At 41.9% G+C, this 18,453-nt stretch overlaps 1 protein-coding gene across 1 annotated transcript in view; it reads left to right on the forward strand.

Annotated features, from left to right (window-relative positions):
* Positions 1-18,453, forward strand: part of LOC101846497 (ranBP2-like and GRIP domain-containing protein 3) — a gene marked incomplete in the record, with an annotated part of 88,555 nt that overhangs the window by 51,173 nt on the left and 18,929 nt on the right. The window contains 11 exon segments of the mRNA XM_035969148.1: positions 965-1,181; positions 2,329-3,378; positions 4,004-4,242; positions 4,820-4,978; positions 7,740-7,879; positions 8,631-8,779; positions 11,860-12,081; positions 13,598-13,789; positions 15,776-15,952; positions 17,029-17,151; positions 18,038-18,213. Coding sequence (XP_035825041.1) covers positions 965-1,181; positions 2,329-3,378; positions 4,004-4,242; positions 4,820-4,978; positions 7,740-7,879; positions 8,631-8,779; positions 11,860-12,081; positions 13,598-13,789; positions 15,776-15,952; positions 17,029-17,151; positions 18,038-18,213 — 2,844 coding nt within the window.

Here is an 18,453-nt window from a genome sequence, read left to right on the forward strand (position 1 = left end):
GGGGGTTTAGTGTGCCTCATAATGCCATATTTTTCCTGATGGAGGAAAGTCTGAGGCTAAATCAGATTTGCTAATGTCATACTGAAGGTGTCTGAATTTTGGGTAGGTTTTTTTCACCTGATTGAGGAGGGAGCGGGCTGCTTATTGTGTGTATGTCAACTCATTGGTGTGGGTTTTCTTTTTTTAAAGGTCTAGCACTCGAGTCCTACAACTATAGCTATATGGCGCTCATATGACCTTATGCAGTTGCGAGTGCCGTAAAACCCTTTACTATTAAAAAAATATATATATAGCTATTGGATCTCAGCTTTCTGTTTGTGGGGGTTTTTTTAGCTTTGTTTTGTCTCTTCTAAAGGAGGCTGATACCACTATTGATGTGGTTCTTTTGTCTTGTCTTCATCCTTCTGGTTGGCGGGTGCTCTGGTGTGATTTGCTTCTTCTTTCGTATCAAACATCCATCTATCGTCAGTATCTCCCTTTCTTCTTTTTTATGTTTGTTACTCTCTTGTAACAGCTCTAATCTTCTGGCACTCATATGACCGTATGCAGTGGCGAGCGCCGTAAAACCTCTGCTAAAACAAACAGCTTGTTGTTGAATCTGCCATGGGGTGATAGTGATTTTTTTTTTCCACTTTGTTATGAAGGTCGACAAAATGTGGTATGTAGAATGTCTTCTCTCTGTCTGGTATAAGAGAGAGAAGAGCAGTTTTCATGTTGTTTATCGCCTGTCAGTGGGAAATTATTTGCTATATATGTGCTTTTTGTGGGTTGTTGGCGGGTGCTCTGGTATTGTTTGCTCCTTCTTTCCTATCAAACTTCCGTCTATCGTCATCATCTCCCTTTCTTCTTTTTTATGTTTGTTACTCTCTTGTAACACCTCTAATCTTCAGCACTTATATGGCGTTATTGCGTTGCAAGTGCCGTAAAACTCTAACTAAAACAAAAAATTTTGGTGAAAACGCAGATCCTCAAGATGTGTGCCAATCACTTCCTCAATGCCGACATGCAACTGACGCCCATGTCCAACTCTGACCGGGCCTGGTGCTACTCTGCTCACGACTTTGCTGAGGAGGAGATGAGGATGGAGCAGCTGGCTGTCAAGTTCAAGACAGCAGAGAAAGCAAACGCTTTCCAGACAATCTTCGAAGTTTGCCTCAGTCAGCTGAAAGAAGCAAGCAAAGGTTTGCATCTTACTTAGAATTGCAAAGCCAAAAGACTCCCTGAGCTCTGCTAGTGCTGCTGTGAAAAGATTTGGAATTATTTGCTCATGAATTTTATCAAAAAGGGTGGTCTCATAAAAAAGTCTCTATTCACATAAACCATGTGTTGTGTACCTTAACTTCTTAAACCCCACAGCTTTGTCACAAGAGTAGCCTTGAGTCCCAAGTCAAAAGGACATAGCTCTGTATAGAATAGACTTTTTTTAAGCAATCGAAAGTACAATGTTTAAAAAGATGTCCCTGACAGCAGCAGAGTTTACAGATGTGGTTGACAGGGGGAGTCTTAAAAAGTAATGCAAGTTATTCACTATTTTGCACAATTTGGTATCGAATTTTATGAAATTCAGCTCACGAGCACTTGCCCATGTACTTTTGAACTCAAACCATTGAAATTCAATTTTCTTTGAGTTTTGTGTGAATGTCACATCAAAATTGCTACCCCTTTGGAGGTCTGTCGGAAGCTAAGAGCTGTGATTAAATTTTTTGTTTTAGAAGGAGAATCCACTTAATAAAAGGTGGACAATGGCCATGGAAAGAAATGGAGACTACGTTGAGAAATAGAAATATGATCCTCAGATGCTCCCCTTCCATTTGAGGAATGCTAGTTGTAGCTGCTTTCTCTTTTCTTTATGTTATAAAAAAAACTTGCATTACTTTTTGACTCCCCCTCGTATGTCAGAAAATGAACAAACAGTGTGAATAATAGAACATGATTCGTACTTGCATATGACCTGAAAACATGACGACGAGCCTTACAGCATGTGTTGCTCTCCAGACTGAGAGAGATGTTCAAAGCACAATATCTTACTTGGGGGGGTATTATATCATGCAATCCCTCTACGTCATTGAGAAAAGCAAGATATGTAGTGAATTTTTAAATACTTTTTTAAAACCAGTAACTAAACTACACATAGTGATGCAGTCCCAAAGATGAGATGGATGTTTGATAGTAAATTTTACATGTGATTTGCATCAAATTTGTCTGTCAGTACCTCTGTGAGTGTAGTGTACTCTTGACTTAAACCAGTTGAATTGCATTTTGATTGTTGGGGGGGGGGGGGGCGCAAAATGATCAAGTGACAATTTTTATGTCTTCTAAATATTTCAGGTAAAGTCTCCATGCCCATTTCTACCCCGGATTCTTCAGTAGTAAAGTCTCCAGAGTCCAAATGGGATGCAGCTTCAACCAGCAAAGCAGCACCAGCTGTGGCAGCAGCTTCTGCTGCTCCCAAGTCTCTCACGGAACTCTTCAAGCCCAAGGTTGGCAGCTGGGAGTGCGACGGCTGCTTGGTGAGGAACGCCGGGGACGTGCTCAAGTGTCCGGCGTGTGCCACCCTCAAGCCTGGCGTCAAGCCGGACGACCTTCCCAAAGAGCAGCCGTCGTCCTCCAGTTTTTCAATAGCGAGCCTAACCTCTGGCTCAACGGGCACTGGTTTCCGATTTGGCTCTGGCAGTGTTGCTGCTGGAGCCACTCCCGGCCCGGGTGCTGTGAAGTTCGGCGGTCCACCACCGCCAGGCAGCGGGGAGGCCAAACAAGAAGATATGCCAAAGGAGCCGGGGACAAAGTCAGGATTTTCCGCTGGAGCCTTTTCCCAAGGCCCAAGCGCAACCGGCTTCAGGTTTGGCCCAGCTGCACTGAGGGGCGGAGGCTTTACGTTTGGAGCGCCGTCCGCGCTGGCCGAATCCACCACCACGACGGATGCTGCTGCTGCTACAACAACGTCCAAATTCTCTTTTGGGCAGTCTGCCGCAACCGCGCCTGTCGGAGGTCCCGTGTCGTTTGGCTCGGGTCCGGTGACCAGCACGCCGGCGGCAGCTGCTGCTGCAGCCACCAAGCCCAGCACCACCAAGGTCTCTCCTTTTGTCGTGAGCACGGCGCAGCAGAGTGGCGGCTTTGTGTTTGGTGGCTCCGCCCTTTCCTCTCTGTCGGGGGGTGCCACCAGTTCTGTGACAACTACATCCGCCACTTCTAGCGTCGGGTTTTCTTTTGGCCCCAAGCCGAGCGGGTTCTCTTTCACCCCGCCCAAGGAACCTGCGGGGAATCAAGCGGAGGCCAAGTCAAAGTCTAGCCAGCCAGATGGCGGTCTGTTGGCCAAATTGTTGACCTCGGATGACTCTACTGCAGACGAGGTGCTGGGGATCACATCGAAACCTGCAGGTCAGTGGCTCATCAAAGTTTATTGTTGGTTACTCTATTGTAACACCTCTAATCTTTGGCACTTTTATGACCATATTATATTAAAAGTGCTGTAAAACTCTTACTAAAAATGTAAGACCATTTTTTGGGGAAAATTTCTTTCTTTTTTTTTTTTCCCATGTATGAAAGTATTTAATATTGGGGGGGGGGGGAGGTGTTATTGTTCCATCTGGTCTGGGCATTCTTTCCTGAAATGTCTCATGTGATCAAGTTTTGCCGTTTCCTTTTTGACTGTTGAGGTGCCCCTTTTTATTTCTACAGTTGTCCTCGCTAGCGATCCATTTTAGTGATAAATGTAGTAATCAGTCGGTGGGGGGGGGGGAAAAAGCTGTTTTATGGGTTGGATTTTTAGGGATCTGGTCTTTGCGATACTTTGCCTTAATTTACTGTGAAAAGGATTTGATAGTCTGTGGGCAAAGACATAGAGTGATAGCCTCCTTTAAATATTGGCTCAGTTTGGGGTTGTTTTGTTTTTTGTTTTTTATTATGATAGTTTTGGTTTTTGTTTTTTATTCTTCTTTCAATAGCTTAAAAAGGTATCATATTTTGTATTTATTTTGATTTTTATTCTTGTTTACTCTGCAAGATTCGTCGACGGGTGGATTCAACTTCAGCATGGCGGCGAAACCGACGTCCTTCGGGGGAAGTCCCTCGGGTGGCCAGACTCAGAGCCAGGGCTTCCAGTTTTCCCTGGCCAAGGGCCAGGGCGGCCCGGCGGTGCCCAGTTCTCCCGAAGTAGACGAGCAGGGCCTGTACATCACCAAGGAGGGAGACGACAGCCACATTCACTTTGAGCCGGTGGTGGCTCTGCCGGACAAAGTGGAGGTCAGTCAGTCAGTTTGTTTGACGGACGGACGTTTCGTGGAGTTGTACATGGGAAGATGTTCTTTTGTCAATAGCTGTGCATGGGAAGATGTTCTTGGTCTATAGCTATACATGGGGAGATGTTCTTTTATCGATAGCTGTACATGGGAAGATGTTCTTGGTCTATAGCTATACATGGGGAGATGTTCTTTTGTCGATAGCTGTACATGGGAAGATGTTCTTTTGTCATTAGCTGTACATGGGAAGATGTTCTTTTGTCAATAGCTGTACATGGGAAGATGTTGTTTTGTCAGTAGCTGTACATGGGAAGATGTGCTTTTGTCGGTAGCTGTACATGGGAAGATGTTCTTTTGTCAGTACCTGTACATGGGAAGATGTTCTTTGTCTATTGAGCTCATGGGAAGATGTTCTTTTGTCAGTAGCTGTACATGGGAAAATGTTCTTTGTCTATAGAGTGCATGGGAAAATGTTCTTCATCTATAGCTGTACGTGGAAAGATGTTCTTCGTCATAGCAGTGTGTGGGTGGTGTCGTATTCATAAAACATGTGTCTGTAAAATATACTCCCTGTGCCACAGGTAAAGACTGGAGAAGAAGACGAAGTGATCCTGTTTGAGTCCCGGGCTAAGATGTACAGGTTCGTCTCGGGGGAGTGGAAGGAGAAAGGAGTGGGTGTGGTCAAGATCCTGGAGCACAAGGAGAACAAGAAAACCAGACTCTTGATGAGAAGAGATCAGGTATGGATGGTGATGTATGTGTGTGGTTGGGGGGTGGGGGGAGGTGCTTTACTTCCTTTGTTCTCTTTTTAAATAAGCGGAGAATAATAATAAAAATATACCGTCATACTTACTAAGACCACACACCCTCGGGGGGCAACGCCACTGACTGAAGTGTCTTTAGGCTATTCCCAAAGGGGGGACATTTCTCGTTCTAATGCACAGTAGAATTGTAAATGGGCTGATTCAACAATGTCATGCTCATAACTGTGCCTGAACTACAACAGGGTACTGCTGCTTTTTCTTTCCTAGTCCTTATTATCATCATTTTCCTCTACTTCTTTTGTATGTTTGTCACACTCTTGTGACCCGCTATTTCCGGGGTACCTTGAATGTCAAAACAGACTTTGTGCTGTTAAAGGTAGAGAGGCTAGCAGAGTAAGTCTGATTCCCTGTAAAGACTTCTCTGTTGACATCCGCCCCTTGGCGCTCATATGACCTTATTCAGTTGCGAGCGCCGTAAAACCCTCTACTAAATGAATAATGCATAGCTGCCACTTTCCCGCTAAATAGCGGAAACTCCGCTACATCTAGCTTTCCCCGCAACTTTCCTCCTTCCTCCGCTGGACCGCTCTTGATCGCAAATTTCATACTTTTTTTTCCACGCGGAAAACACCGAACCGGGAGAGAGACGAAAACGCGGTCTGCGCATGTCCGCTCGTAGCTTTCTACTTCCGTTCTTCTAGGCCCAGCGCTAGTTTCACATTGTTTATTGTTGTGGAGCAACACAGTGTCGATCGGGCATCGGGACGTTAGCGCGCCGAGTTGTCATTGAAATTGGCGGAAATTCGAGAGAAATTGATTCAGAATGCAAAAATAAAAGGAGCTGGAATGAGAAAGAAGCAGCCGGTGTGCGACTTGAAAAGTTCATTAAAAAATTGAACTAGATCTAGCTGTTTTTTGCGAAAGAAATCGCGGCCCGCGGCACTCCTGTTACAGTCCTGTACAATTGCGGTCCCGTTTGTTTACATGACGGCTATTGTGGCTGCTGCGGAAGTGAATCTAGATCTAGATTTAGATCTAGAAAATCTATCTCTAGATATAATCTAGATCTACACATATTTAGATATATCTAGATCTAGATTAGATAGCCTAGGCTATAATTTTAATTCAGTTTATCTCTAAATAAGAAACACACTACAGGGGCACTAAGTGCAAACGGGACCGCAATTGTACAGGAGTGCCTGCCTCCTTGATCCGATACTGCTCTACGTCTATGTATGTACACGTTTAAAGTGAAAGAAGTCTTTTTATGAGACACCAGCTGGCAAAAAACACTAGATTTTTAGTCACCAAGTCCAAACTGTGTCAAATTGACTCGAATGCTTGTTAGTCAACTTACTGCATTTATGTTGTTGTTTTTTTTGTTTGTTTTTTTCAAATACATTTTAATTCAGTTGCCTATGGTTAACAATATGACAGTTTTCCCTTCCAAAACCGTAGGCTAGATTTTCCAGTATATATTGCCTCTGGATCTCACTGGTTTCGGAGAGCGCGCGTACACTTTCGCGTGAATTTCCTCCTTTTTAAAAATTTCTAAGTGGCAGCTATGATAATGACCACCTTTAGAAGATAATCGACTGTAGTAACAGCCACTTCCCATTTTCTTCCTGTGTATTTGCCGGGGGTGTAAGACAGACACTTTTCTCCTCTTCATTCTGTTGCCTTCTTTGACAAATTCATGAAATATTTGTTCCTACGGGGTGGAATCAGGCGCTAGGCAATTTTTGAGCGTGTGGGGTTATTGGTATCATCTTAAAGCTTGTTCAGTTGTCTTGCTAACGGTGAAAAAAATGCCCATCTATCTTGAATAGCAGTCAAGATATTTGAGATGTAAGAAGGTGGGGTCGCTCAGTTTGGAAGGTAGAATTGACGAGAAAATGGCCGCCAAAATTTGGTTTTTTCTCTAGCTTGATAGTCCATGGAAACTGAAAACTTACTTTTTTGTGCCTTTAATCAACGATTTTCTGTCAGAAATGTTTTTAATTGCACAACAACAGTGTTAAGCCCAGAAACAAAAATTTGATGAAAATTGCCAAACTTCTTCAGTTTTATTATTTTGACGAAGGCCTGATTTCACCTCGCTGCTTCACATACAGATATTTGAGCACGTTACTATGTGCTGCATTTTACTCAAATGAGGTATGCCTTCCTCAAGGACTTCTCTTGGCGAGTGGGCATTGTTCACCTTGGTTTCAATGTTTCGATCAGACAGGAAGAACTTGATCCATTTGTAAAGTTTGCCATGTATCCCGAGGTCCATCATTTTACTCAAATGAGGACTTGATTATTTTGGATCATGTTCGAATCTTTATTCGCTCTGCCCAGCTGATTACAATGTACCCAACAACAACAAAAAATGCTTGCTCCACATCTGAATATGCTTATGTAATGCAAACGAAATGAAGAACTGGTTATGACAGTGCTAACCTCCTTTTTTGTATCGAAGAGGTAAATTCTTGAAAGTTGGTGGTTGGCGGGTGCCCTGTTGTGGTTTGCTCCTTCTTTCCAACTATTGTCCTTATATCCCCTTCTTCTTTTTTATGTTTGATACTCTCTTGTAACACCTGTAATCTTCTGGCGCTCATATGACCTTATGCAGTTGTGAGAGCTGAAAAACTTTTACTAAAATGAAAAAAATTAATAAATAAAAATTCTTGTAAAGATAGAAATTATGTAGCTGAAACTTATTTGTCTTCTTCTTTTTTTTTTCCCCTTCAAGGTACTCAAAGTGTGCTGTAACCACATGATTGATCCAGCACTCAAGTTGGAGGCGATGGCACGGTCTGAAGGCAAAGCCTGGACCTGGTACGCCATGGACTTTTCTGAGGAAGAAGGAAAGATGGAGCAGATGGCCCTGAGGTGAGACAGAAGGACATTGTCACTGACCTTGCTTAGATTTTTGTACCCTGGGTAACGATAAGTCCCTGTGGGCATGATGGTGTGTTTGAAAGGTTATTCCGAGTCTTGTGATTTCCATCTTTTTCACTACCTCAGAATATCAAGAGAACTTTTTTTTATGATGTCGGATTTGACTTCTTTCAGTGGCATGTTCATACCACCGGCACAAATCAATATGGCTGTACGCTGTGAAATATTTTGTCGGAACTTATAAAAAGGTGAAAGATTGTGGATGATTATTGGCTGCTGTCTTTTTGTATTGTGTGACCCAACTTTTGTGGACTTCAGTTGGAGTAGTATCTTGGCGTATTATATCCACTGAATGCTTTCTCCTCATATTGTTTTAAAAGAGAAAAGATTGAAAATAGAATTTCTTCTTATTCATTTAAAAAACTATAAAGGAAAGAACAATATTAGTGTTGAGGCATACATTTCTATTGTTCATGATTCTCATAATTTTGTTTAAGAGGGGAATGAATGAATTTTTAAGTCCAAAGAAGTCCAACAGAAGCATGGAAACTTTTGATCAATGTTAAAGGTTCATCCATAGTGAAAATGTAATCATTTTTATCTCGCATAGATTCGAAACAGCTGAAATGAGAAAGGATCATCTGTTATGAAAATGTACATTTTTATCCCGCATAGATTTCAAACAGCTGAAATAAGAAAGGATCATCCGTAATGAAAATGTAATCATTTTTATCCCGCATAGATTCCGAACGGCTGAAATTGCTGGTGAATTCAAGAATGTGTTTGACCAGTGCAAAGAGAAAGGAAAAACTACCCCCGACAAAAGTGGATCTGCAGCCCAGGCAAAGATTTCTGGGGATGCAAATTCCGTGAAGAAGGAATTGTTTGCCGGTAAGTCATGCATCGCTTAGCTTTCCTTTTCGTCCCTGTAGTATATATGATTTGAGACAATGGTTGAAAGTCAGTAACGAAGGAGGCCTATTAACATTTACAGTACTGAAGGCTCATATAATAATAATAATAATAGATAGCATTTGTATAGCATACAGTGCAAGCAGCCGACTAAGCGCTCAAACACTAACAAACTGACAAGATCTTTCGCTGTCTATAGCCGGGTACTAGACCTGCATGTTTGCCGACAATCGTCTGAAATCCGACAATCGCGACCCGACCCGCGAACCGGCCGATGCTATCGCTAGGCCCGCCTGTATCAGTCAATGTGCGTAGTGCGAGGCCTGGCCGACTGCCAGCGACCCCTTTTTCTCCCGTCGGCTTCGTCGGCACTTTCGTTTTCGTGCCGACGTCGGCGTTTCCGACATAATTGTCGGAACCTGAGTAGAAATGCGAACACGAAAAAGGACGACAACCTAAATTATCTACTTTCAGTTTCGTGCTCGAGCGGCCATTTTGAATTTCGTTTGTTGACTAATTCAATTGTTCAGATCGTGTGGATTCATTCAAGTCCGACTCTCTTGTTCTAATAGAATTTAGATCTAGATCAAGATCTAGATTTATATAGATCATTATAGACCTCAATGGAGGATTCATATTCCAATTCTATTGTGTCAAACCCTTTCATAGGTTGTGCTGTAATATTAATATTGGTAAAAATAAGCATTTCATCAGGTGCGTGTATTATTTATTTATCTAAATCTAGAAATCTAGATCTAGATCTAGAATCTAGACTCAGCTGAGTCCGTCTGTTCGGAATCGGATGCGGATTTCTAGTTCAAGGCCTATTCCTATTCACTTGTTCTACAAGATGTAGATCTAGATCTAGATCTAAATCTAGATTTATTTAGATTACTAGATCTATATTGAGTATTCATATTCTAATTCTGTTGTGTTATTGTATCAAACCCAAAAGCAATGTAGTTGTAAACCATATAGATTCTAGATCTAGATCTAGAATATAAATTTAATTTTGATTTTTTTTTTTTCATTTAGGACTTGTTTTGGCCTTATTACATGAGGCCCGTTGCAGGTTCTTTTTGGGGGTAGGGTTAGGTCTCTTCTTTATATTATTGTGTTTGTTGGGGTGGTCGCTCGTTACTCGGATAGTCCTTCCTTATGACACCTACAAAGGCTTTGGGGGGGGGGTGCGCAAAATTTTCAGACAATCTGGTTGAGGCTCACATGCAGGTCTAGGGTACCCATTCCCACGTGGGTGAAGTGAGGAAAATTTGTGTAAAGTGCCTTTTCCAAGGACACAACGTCGGGTCCCTGACGGGATTCGAATCCACGACCTTACGGTTGCAAGTCCGAGAGCCTATATTGTGAAAAACCCTCAAGTACCGCGCTAGTTTAGAACACTGAAGCTGTGGTAGAATTTTTTTTAATTGAAAAAAAAACCTTGGCAGCCCAAGAAACGTGCTTTAGAAATTCAGGGAGGTTCATCAACCTTTCAGCTATTATATAGCATGACTTCCTTTGGTATTTACTTCAGTGCAGTGCGGCAATTCGTTGTTTAATTTTGTTTAGTGTGCCTGGTTGCACCGGCAACTAAAGCTGCCAGCGATAGTGAGATCTGGTGGCTTTAAAAGTCGCCGGACGGTTCTGTAAGTGTTAAGTGAATTGCCCTATTTGTTGACGAGGTGGTTGACATTGTCATAAAAAAGGGGGCTCTTGGCTTTGATAGCACTTCTCCCACAGACTGGTAATTACAAGTTACCGTTAACTCACTTGAGCCTGAGCTATTTTTTACCTAACATCCATTGCAGCCTGACAGTTTTGGGGTATATTGAATCGTTGTCCCCAAAAAGCCTGAAAGTTATCAACATTTTTTTTAATGCAGCAAAAGAAAGAAAGAAATGCTCTCACAGAAAAAGAAATCTGCGTCTAATTTGTCTGAATAGTTTTTGTTTTATCAATATTTTGAAATGGCAATGTCTGGGGGTTATACCACTGTTTTGCCCACAATTTATAATAAAACCATCTATTGCGATACGGGGGACGAATGACTTAGTCTGTTACAGCTCAAAAAGTATCTCACATAACTTCTCCAAATTTTTACCAAAACAAAACAATTGGTCAACTTTTGACTCGCTGCTTCCCCGCAACTTGTAACCGAAAAACACCAGAGATATTGATAAAGCGCATCTCGTGAATAAATGGGAATTGGCTCTAGCGAGTTAATAAAAGTGGGGGGGGGTTATTTATTATTTTTTTCCTTCTCTGCCCTGTGTCGTGATAATTGTATCCGGTCGAGCACCTTGTGAATGGTTGGGAGTGCGCTCTGGTTTGGTTTGCTCCTTTTTTCCTGTAAATACCTGTCATCCCTAGCTCTCCTCCTTTTTTCCTGTAAATACCTGTCATCCCTAGCTCTCCTCCTTTTTTCCTGTAAATACCTGTCATCCCTAGCTCTCCTCCTTTTTTCCTGTAAATACCTGTCATCCCTAGCTCTCCTCCTTTTTTCCTGTAAATACCTGTCATCCCTAGCTCTCCTCCTTTTTTCCTGTAAATACCTGTCATCCCTAGCTCTCCTCCTTTTTTCCTGTAAATACCTGTCATCCCTAGCTCTCCTCCTTTTTTCCTGTAAATACCTGTCATCCCTAGCTCTCCTCCTTTTTTCCTGTAAATACCTGTCATCCCTAGCTCTCCTCCTTTTTTCCTGTAAATACCTGTCATCCCTAGCTCTCCTCCTTTTTTCCTGTAAATACCTGTCATCCCTAGCTCTCCTCCTTTTTTCCTGTAAATACCTGTCATCCCTAGCTCTCCTCCTTTTTTGAGTTCCGTTTGTTACTCTCTTGTAACACGTCTAATCTTCGGCACTTATATGATCTTATGTTGCAAGTGCCCTAAAACTCAAACTAGAACTTAAAAAAAAACAACCAGACCCAAAATTAAAAAACCCTTTAGTATGAGCTTTTTTTTGTTGTTGTTGTTGTTAAAGATAACTGTTGTGTCTCTTGCCCCCACTTGACAAAAGCTTTATTTCAATTTCCACTTTTGTTATTTGTAATATTTGTCAGCTGATAGCCAGACAGGAGAGGAAGACGATGACGATGTGATTTTTGTACGGGAAGAGAAACCCACGGATGAGCAGGTCGAAAAGGCGCGCCGGTACCTGCTGCCAGATAACTTCTACCTCTATGAAAGCAAACCGCCTTGCCCGGGCTGCATCGGATGCACAGATGGAGAAGTACCGGTAAATGTACCGGCAAAGAGCAAACCGACTGTTCCTACTGGCCCGGGTAAGTTGGTGGTGACTCAAACATCTTTAAGATACGTCTTCATTGTCCAGATCCTGGCACATTGGTTTGGTGTTTCACTACGTGTACACGCACGCGCGTGCACACACACTTAGGCTTACAATCACATGCATAATATAAATGAGCAGCAATATAAACAATAATAATAATACACACTCAATGTTCATTTAATGCATGCTCTAAGGTTGTAAGTATACTTATATACAAGATGGTTAGGATGGAAGCATTTTGATATATACATATCAGCCATTTGTGCTGGGGACTTGGGGGTTTTTTTGTTTTTTGTTTTTTAAAAAGCTATGTAGTCATTATTGAAGTAGAAAATGTGTGGCTTGATGTTTGTCTTTTGTCCTCAAATGTAACTGGGTGGGTGGTTGGCGGGTGCTCTGGTGTGATTTGCTCCTTCTTTCCTATCAAACATCTTATCATCATTATCTCCCCCTCCTTCTTTTTTGTGTTTGTTACTCTCTTGAAACGTCTCTAATATTGGACACTTATATGAGTTTGTTGTGTTGCAAGTGCTGTAAAACTCTCACGGTGGGTGGTTGGCGGATGCTCTGGTGTGGTTTGCTCCTTCTTTCCTATCAAACATCTATCACTATCGTCCTTATATCTCTCCCTCCTTCTTTTTTATGTTTGTTACTCTCTTGTAACACCTCTAATCTTCCGGCGCTCATATGACCTTATGCAATTGCGAGCGGCGTAGTGTAACTGGTGGTTAGAGGGCACGACTGGTAGGTCTTACTACTTTTCTTTCCTTCTGTTGTTTCTGTCTAGTGGTTTGTTTTTCCCCCTGCTCATATGACCACATTCCTGTTGATGTGCTCTATTGATAAACGAAATCGGAGAATGGCAGTGGGTGGTTGGCGGGTGCTCTGGAGTGGTTTGCTTCTTTTTTCCTATCAAACATTTATCGTCTTTATCTCCCCTCCTTTTTTGTGTTTGTTACTCTCTTGTCACACCTCTAATCTTCAGTTGTTATATGACCTTATTGTGTTGCAAGTGCCGTAAAACACTTTTACTAAAGCTAAAAAAGAAGAATGGCACCAGCTGAAATTGTTTTCAAATTCATATATTGCAATATTTTTATGTCCATTTATAAATCAATTTTGCGAATACCAAAATTAGCATGCATACTGCTTTGTCTTTTAATCTTGTTCAAATTCACTTGCTGAGATTCAAATAAAAAGGGTGCTCCTCTTGAATGAATAACATAGCTCCAGTTGTTGTGTGATTCTGTGAAATTGGAAAATGTCAAGCAATATCAGTTTGTCAGGCGGTAATATTATGATAATGTTGGTTAATTAATAGTCTTGCTTGAAAATGTTGTGCTGAAGATTTAAAATTATTGGTACTGCTTATTGATATCTCGAGAAAGAAAAATGTTATCACTGCAGAGTATGCCTTTTTTTTTTTTTTTTTTTTTTCTAATTTTACTTTTGATTATTCCCCCACCCCAACCCCCAACCCTTTTCCATTGGACTGAACTGGTTTGTAGGTTTTGCCTTTGGCCAGAGCAGCCCGTCACTGTTTGGAGGGGGAGCAAATTTGCCCAACTTTGCCAGCCTTACTTCTGATTCGGACGGTGAAAAATCGGAACCGGCAGTTGTGTTTGGCTCAAAAACGAGCATGGACTTCTCTAGCCTTGCTTCTGAGGGGGAAACAAGAAATGTCTTTGCTGTAAAACAAGGTAGGTGCTTTGGCTTGTAGGGGGACAAAATGGATTGTTTGTGTTTAGATCAAAGACGAAAGGTTCATTCTTGCCCGAGCATGTTTTTCACCTGCTTGATTTGATTTGATTTTTTAAAAATTAAACTCGCTTGCTCTGTGTCTTCGTATTGATAAAGCCAAGTCGTGGAGAACTATTTTGTCCAAAGTGCCTCTTTACTAAAATACACTTTTGACAAAATAGTTCTGGGGTGACGGAATGTGGTCACACATTATTACAGGCTCTGTAACCCTTGTCAGTGGTGTAGCGGTTATGCGCTTTGTCGTCACATGCGGAAAACCTGTTTGTATCGAGTAGTTCGGTCCTTCTGCTGGGATGCTGTATCTCTCTCAGCCTTCAGCGCTAAGCTGACAAAACACTTTTTTTTCTCACTTTGGCGCCAAGATTTTTTATTCGCTAAATCGAAAGCCTGATCAGTTACCCTACTTGTGTGAAAAAATCAAAGTGAAACTGTGTCTAATTTTTGTATAAATTAGAACACTCTATTTTTAAATGGTTACACTAACAAAAAAAACTGTTTTTCTCGAAACATGCTGTGAATATACAAACAGGCGTTTTGTCAGCTTACTGCAGAGTGGCCCTTACACGCAGGGTTGAAGCAGCCTGCCTTTTAGATGATCTCAATTGTGTTCATAGGAGGAACCATTGGTGTTGATAACGGAAGTGACAACTTTTATAGATATGATTTTTGGTGAGTTGTCTGTAAAGACAGTCGTCGGAGATTCCAGTACTGTTTCAATATTTGTCTATTGTAAATTCATGTAGCTGTAGCATCGACTTCAGCACCTGCGATGCAGGGTGGTGTTCCCCAACAAGTCACATCATGACACTTTGCTAGCTCTGCAACTATTCTTGAAGTTCACCTCACAATGAGTTGGGCTAAGGAGTTTTCAAATGGGCAGTTTCATTCACAGAGTCACATCATCATTGCCTTTCTCACCCTGCACCAGGGTATAGGCCACGGACAAACACCCCCCACTTTTCTCTATCCTGGGCTAGCCTCTTGATGTTATTCCATGTCTTCCCACTTTTCTGTACATCGATTTTCAGAAGAGTCCTTTCGGCTTTGTCCGCTGTCCTTCATTGTTCCTGCTGATACAGAAGCTCCTCTGTCTCCCAAGATCGAAAAATAAAAAGCTGTGTTTGTCCGTGTTTCTGTAACTTACTGTTTTTTACTGGGTTGGGTAGTTGGCCCTCCGCAAACTGGCACTTTTCGGGCGACCAGACCTATGCACTTTTAGTCGCCTCTTACGACACGCAGTATCACGGCAGGTGTATTCTTTGCTCCCCCATAGTAAAACTACGGGGGCCCCCCCCACCAGCAGGGGGAATCAGAGTCACAGAGGCATGTATTTTGTCTAAAGTTGTAAAGCTTGGGGAGGGTTTCCCCCTTCAAAACATTCTTGTTTAGTGCTGACTTTGACTTTGAGCTGTCTTCATGCTCAGGGCCTGTTTGTGATTTGACAATTCCATCTTGGTAACTCCTTGTTACTTGTTTTAGGTGACTGGTTAAAAAGGGCATCTAGCTGCTCCTTGAATGGTAGATGAGATTTCCAGTGGTTTAACCCTTCCAGCCCCATGCGCGTATATTTTCAGCAGCGCTTGTACCTCCCACCATCCCAAGAGGGTGTACTCTCAGTTTCAGGGGTTTCTGAATTTGTGCATTTTTAAAAATTAGCGAACCTAATTAAACTGTAATTTTCATAACATTTTTTCATTTACCTTTAAAAATTGTTGAATGTTATTATCTAAACCTCATTAGAGAGATACTACATCACTTTTTAGAATGCATGCCTCTTTTTCTGAAATACTGCTGTATTAGCTGGGACTGGGGTTAGGGAGCGCACAAAAATGGCTGGGCCTGGAAGGGTTAACGGGTATGCTAAACGAGGAATCAAATTTTTGTAATCATTGTCATTATTTCTTCTTCACTTGTCTTTCTTGTAGGCGACTCGTCTTCACCCTTCAAGTTTGCCGGTGCCGGGCAGCAGCTGTTTAGACCCGGCGGAGCCTTCGCTCAAGCTGAAGGTGGCGAGGATGGAAACGACTCTGGCGTGGTGCCCAGTGAGGACGTCCATTTTGAGCCCGTGATTCCTCTGCCAGACCTGGTGGAGGCGAAAACAGGTGTGTTGCTTTGTGGGGCTGTGTGTGATGTCTTTTGTTTCCACAGCGCTTGTCTTCTGACGCTTCTTCTAAGTGGGTGGTTGGCGGGTGCTCTGGTGTGGTTTGCTTCTTCTTTCCTATCAACCGTCTATTGTCCTTATCTCCCCCCTCCTTCTTTTCTATGTTTGTTACTCTCTTGTAACACCTCTAATCTTTTGGCGCTCATATGACCGTATGCAGTCTGGAGCGCTGTAAAACCTCTACTAAAAGTACTAAAACAAGCTTCATCTAAGCCACAAGCTCAAAGTGTTGAGAACTTGAAAAGGGTGCCAGTTTATACTTGTCAAAATGTTCTTGTGGATTTGACGTGCGCTGTCTACATTATCGGTTTGTTTTGACCCTCAGTACAACACGGTATGTTCTTTTTTCAGGGATGTCACTTTTCCACTTTTTTCCCGGTATTTTGATCCTGATCCGCTATTCAGTTATTAGGATCGAGATAGAATCTATAGGAGGGGGGAAGGTGCATCTAATCTTTTTTTTTTTTTATGTTTGTCATTTCTCTCTATGTACACCCTTTGGGTTTCAAATTGATATTCATATGTTAGCGAGACCGTGGCGTGTGGATTTTCAGCTATTTTAAAAGAAGTTGAGTAGCATCCCTGTTTTTTGGGGGGGGGGTTTCTGTTGCGGTTTCTGTGCCTTTGGCCTAATATTTAGCTAATTTCACCCTAGCTCATACTTTACCGGCGTGCCAAAGACTGCTTTGTTACTCAACTCAGGTCTTGATTTATGTGTTACTTTCGTAACTTTTCATTTAGACTGGAAGTTAATAACAAGGAGCCATGCACAAACACAACTCATTTGAGACCCATGTGTCTTTGGCTTCACTCCTTCCTTCCTTTTCTTTTCTTTCTTCTTTCTTTTCTTTCTTCTTTCTTTTCTTTTTTTCTTCTCTCTTTTCTTTCTTTCTTCTTTCTTTACTTTTGTTTTTTTCTTTCTTTTTTCTTTTCCTTTCCTTTTTTCTTCTTTCTTTCTATCTTTTTTTTTTTTTTTTTTTTTAAAGAAATAAATTACAACTTTCAAATTGTGCATAGGTGAGGAGGACTGGTCCGCCCTGTTCTGCCAGAGAGCCAAGCTGTACAAGTTCGACCAAGATGCCAAACAGTGGAAGGAAAGAGGCATTGGGGAAATGAAGATTCTCAGCCACAACACGGAGAGTAAGTGCCGCCGTCAGTGGGGGAAATCAGCTGTATAGTTTTCCGACGAGTCTCTGGTCTCTGTTGTTCCACTTTCAAAATGAGATCTATTTAAAGGGTTAAGTGAGGGGAAAAGTTGCGGGATGAGGAAGGCGGGGAGACAGCGGAACACCACTAGCAAGTCCTGTTTCACAAATTGATGTTTTGTACCAGTTTCACTTAATAAAACCATATCATTCTTGAAGACTTCTTGAGCTGTCTAAAAATGTAAAAAAGCTGTGGATTCAGTGTTGAATTTTGTGTTGGAGACTGGACTCAATGTGCCCAATTTCTGACTGTAGTGGAGTATTTTTCCTGGCACACACAAATGCTCTCTACCTAAGTCGTTTGTGTGGATGGTTGGCGGGTGCTCTGGTGTGATTTGCTTCTTCTTTCCCATCAAACATCTATTATCCTTATCTCTCCTCCTTCTTTTTCGTGTTTGTTACTCTCTTGTAACACCTCTAATCTTCTGCACTTATATGACCTTATTGTGTTGCAAGTACCGTAAAACACTTACTAAAACTAAATTAAGTCGTTTGTCATAAAGGGCTCAGTCTTGTGTTTGGCCCTCAGTGATGTGCAATGTAAGATCATGTCGGTGTACCATTTTCATTTGAGAAGCCTGTGCTTTTATTGCCCGACCTTCTTCTTCAACCTTTTTGTGGGTGGTTTTCGGATGTTCTTGTGTGGTTTGCTCCTTCTTTCCTGATTCCTATTTTTAAAAATCTATCTCCTCTACCTTCCCGTCCTTCTTTTTTTATGTTTGTTACTCTCTTGTAACACTTCTAATCCTCTGTTCTTATATGACCTTATTGTGTTGCAAGTGCCGCAAAACTCTTTACTAAAACATCACCCCCTTTTCCAGTGATGTTCCGAGTTCTTCAGCGACGGGAACAGGTGCTAAAAGTGGCTTGCAACCATCTTATCTCCGAGGACATGAAGCTCAAGCCGCTGGCCACGTCTGAGACCTCGTGGTGTTGGTTGGCCCATGACTTTACCGATTCGGAGGGCCAAGTGGAGCAGTTTGCCGTCAAGTTCAAGGTGCGAGGTTCATGGGATTGCAAGTTATTTAAGGGTTTTCCCCAACATTTGCGTCTCTTTTATTACTCTAACTTGCTATGATGAAGTGGGCGCTCTGAATGTTGAATTAGTTGTTACGATTTTGAAAAATTATGTTTGATAAAGTTGAATAGAGAAATCCTCGAGCTTTCTGTTTTCCTTTGTTTTTTGTTTACGTTGATCGAAAATTGTAATTCAAAAGTGCTAAGACTTTTAAAAAAT

This window comes from Aplysia californica, unplaced genomic scaffold (assembly GCF_000002075.1).
Source record: "Aplysia californica isolate F4 #8 unplaced genomic scaffold, AplCal3.0 scaffold00120, whole genome shotgun sequence".
In the NCBI taxonomy this organism is placed as follows: Eukaryota; Metazoa; Mollusca; class Gastropoda; order Aplysiida; family Aplysiidae; genus Aplysia; species Aplysia californica.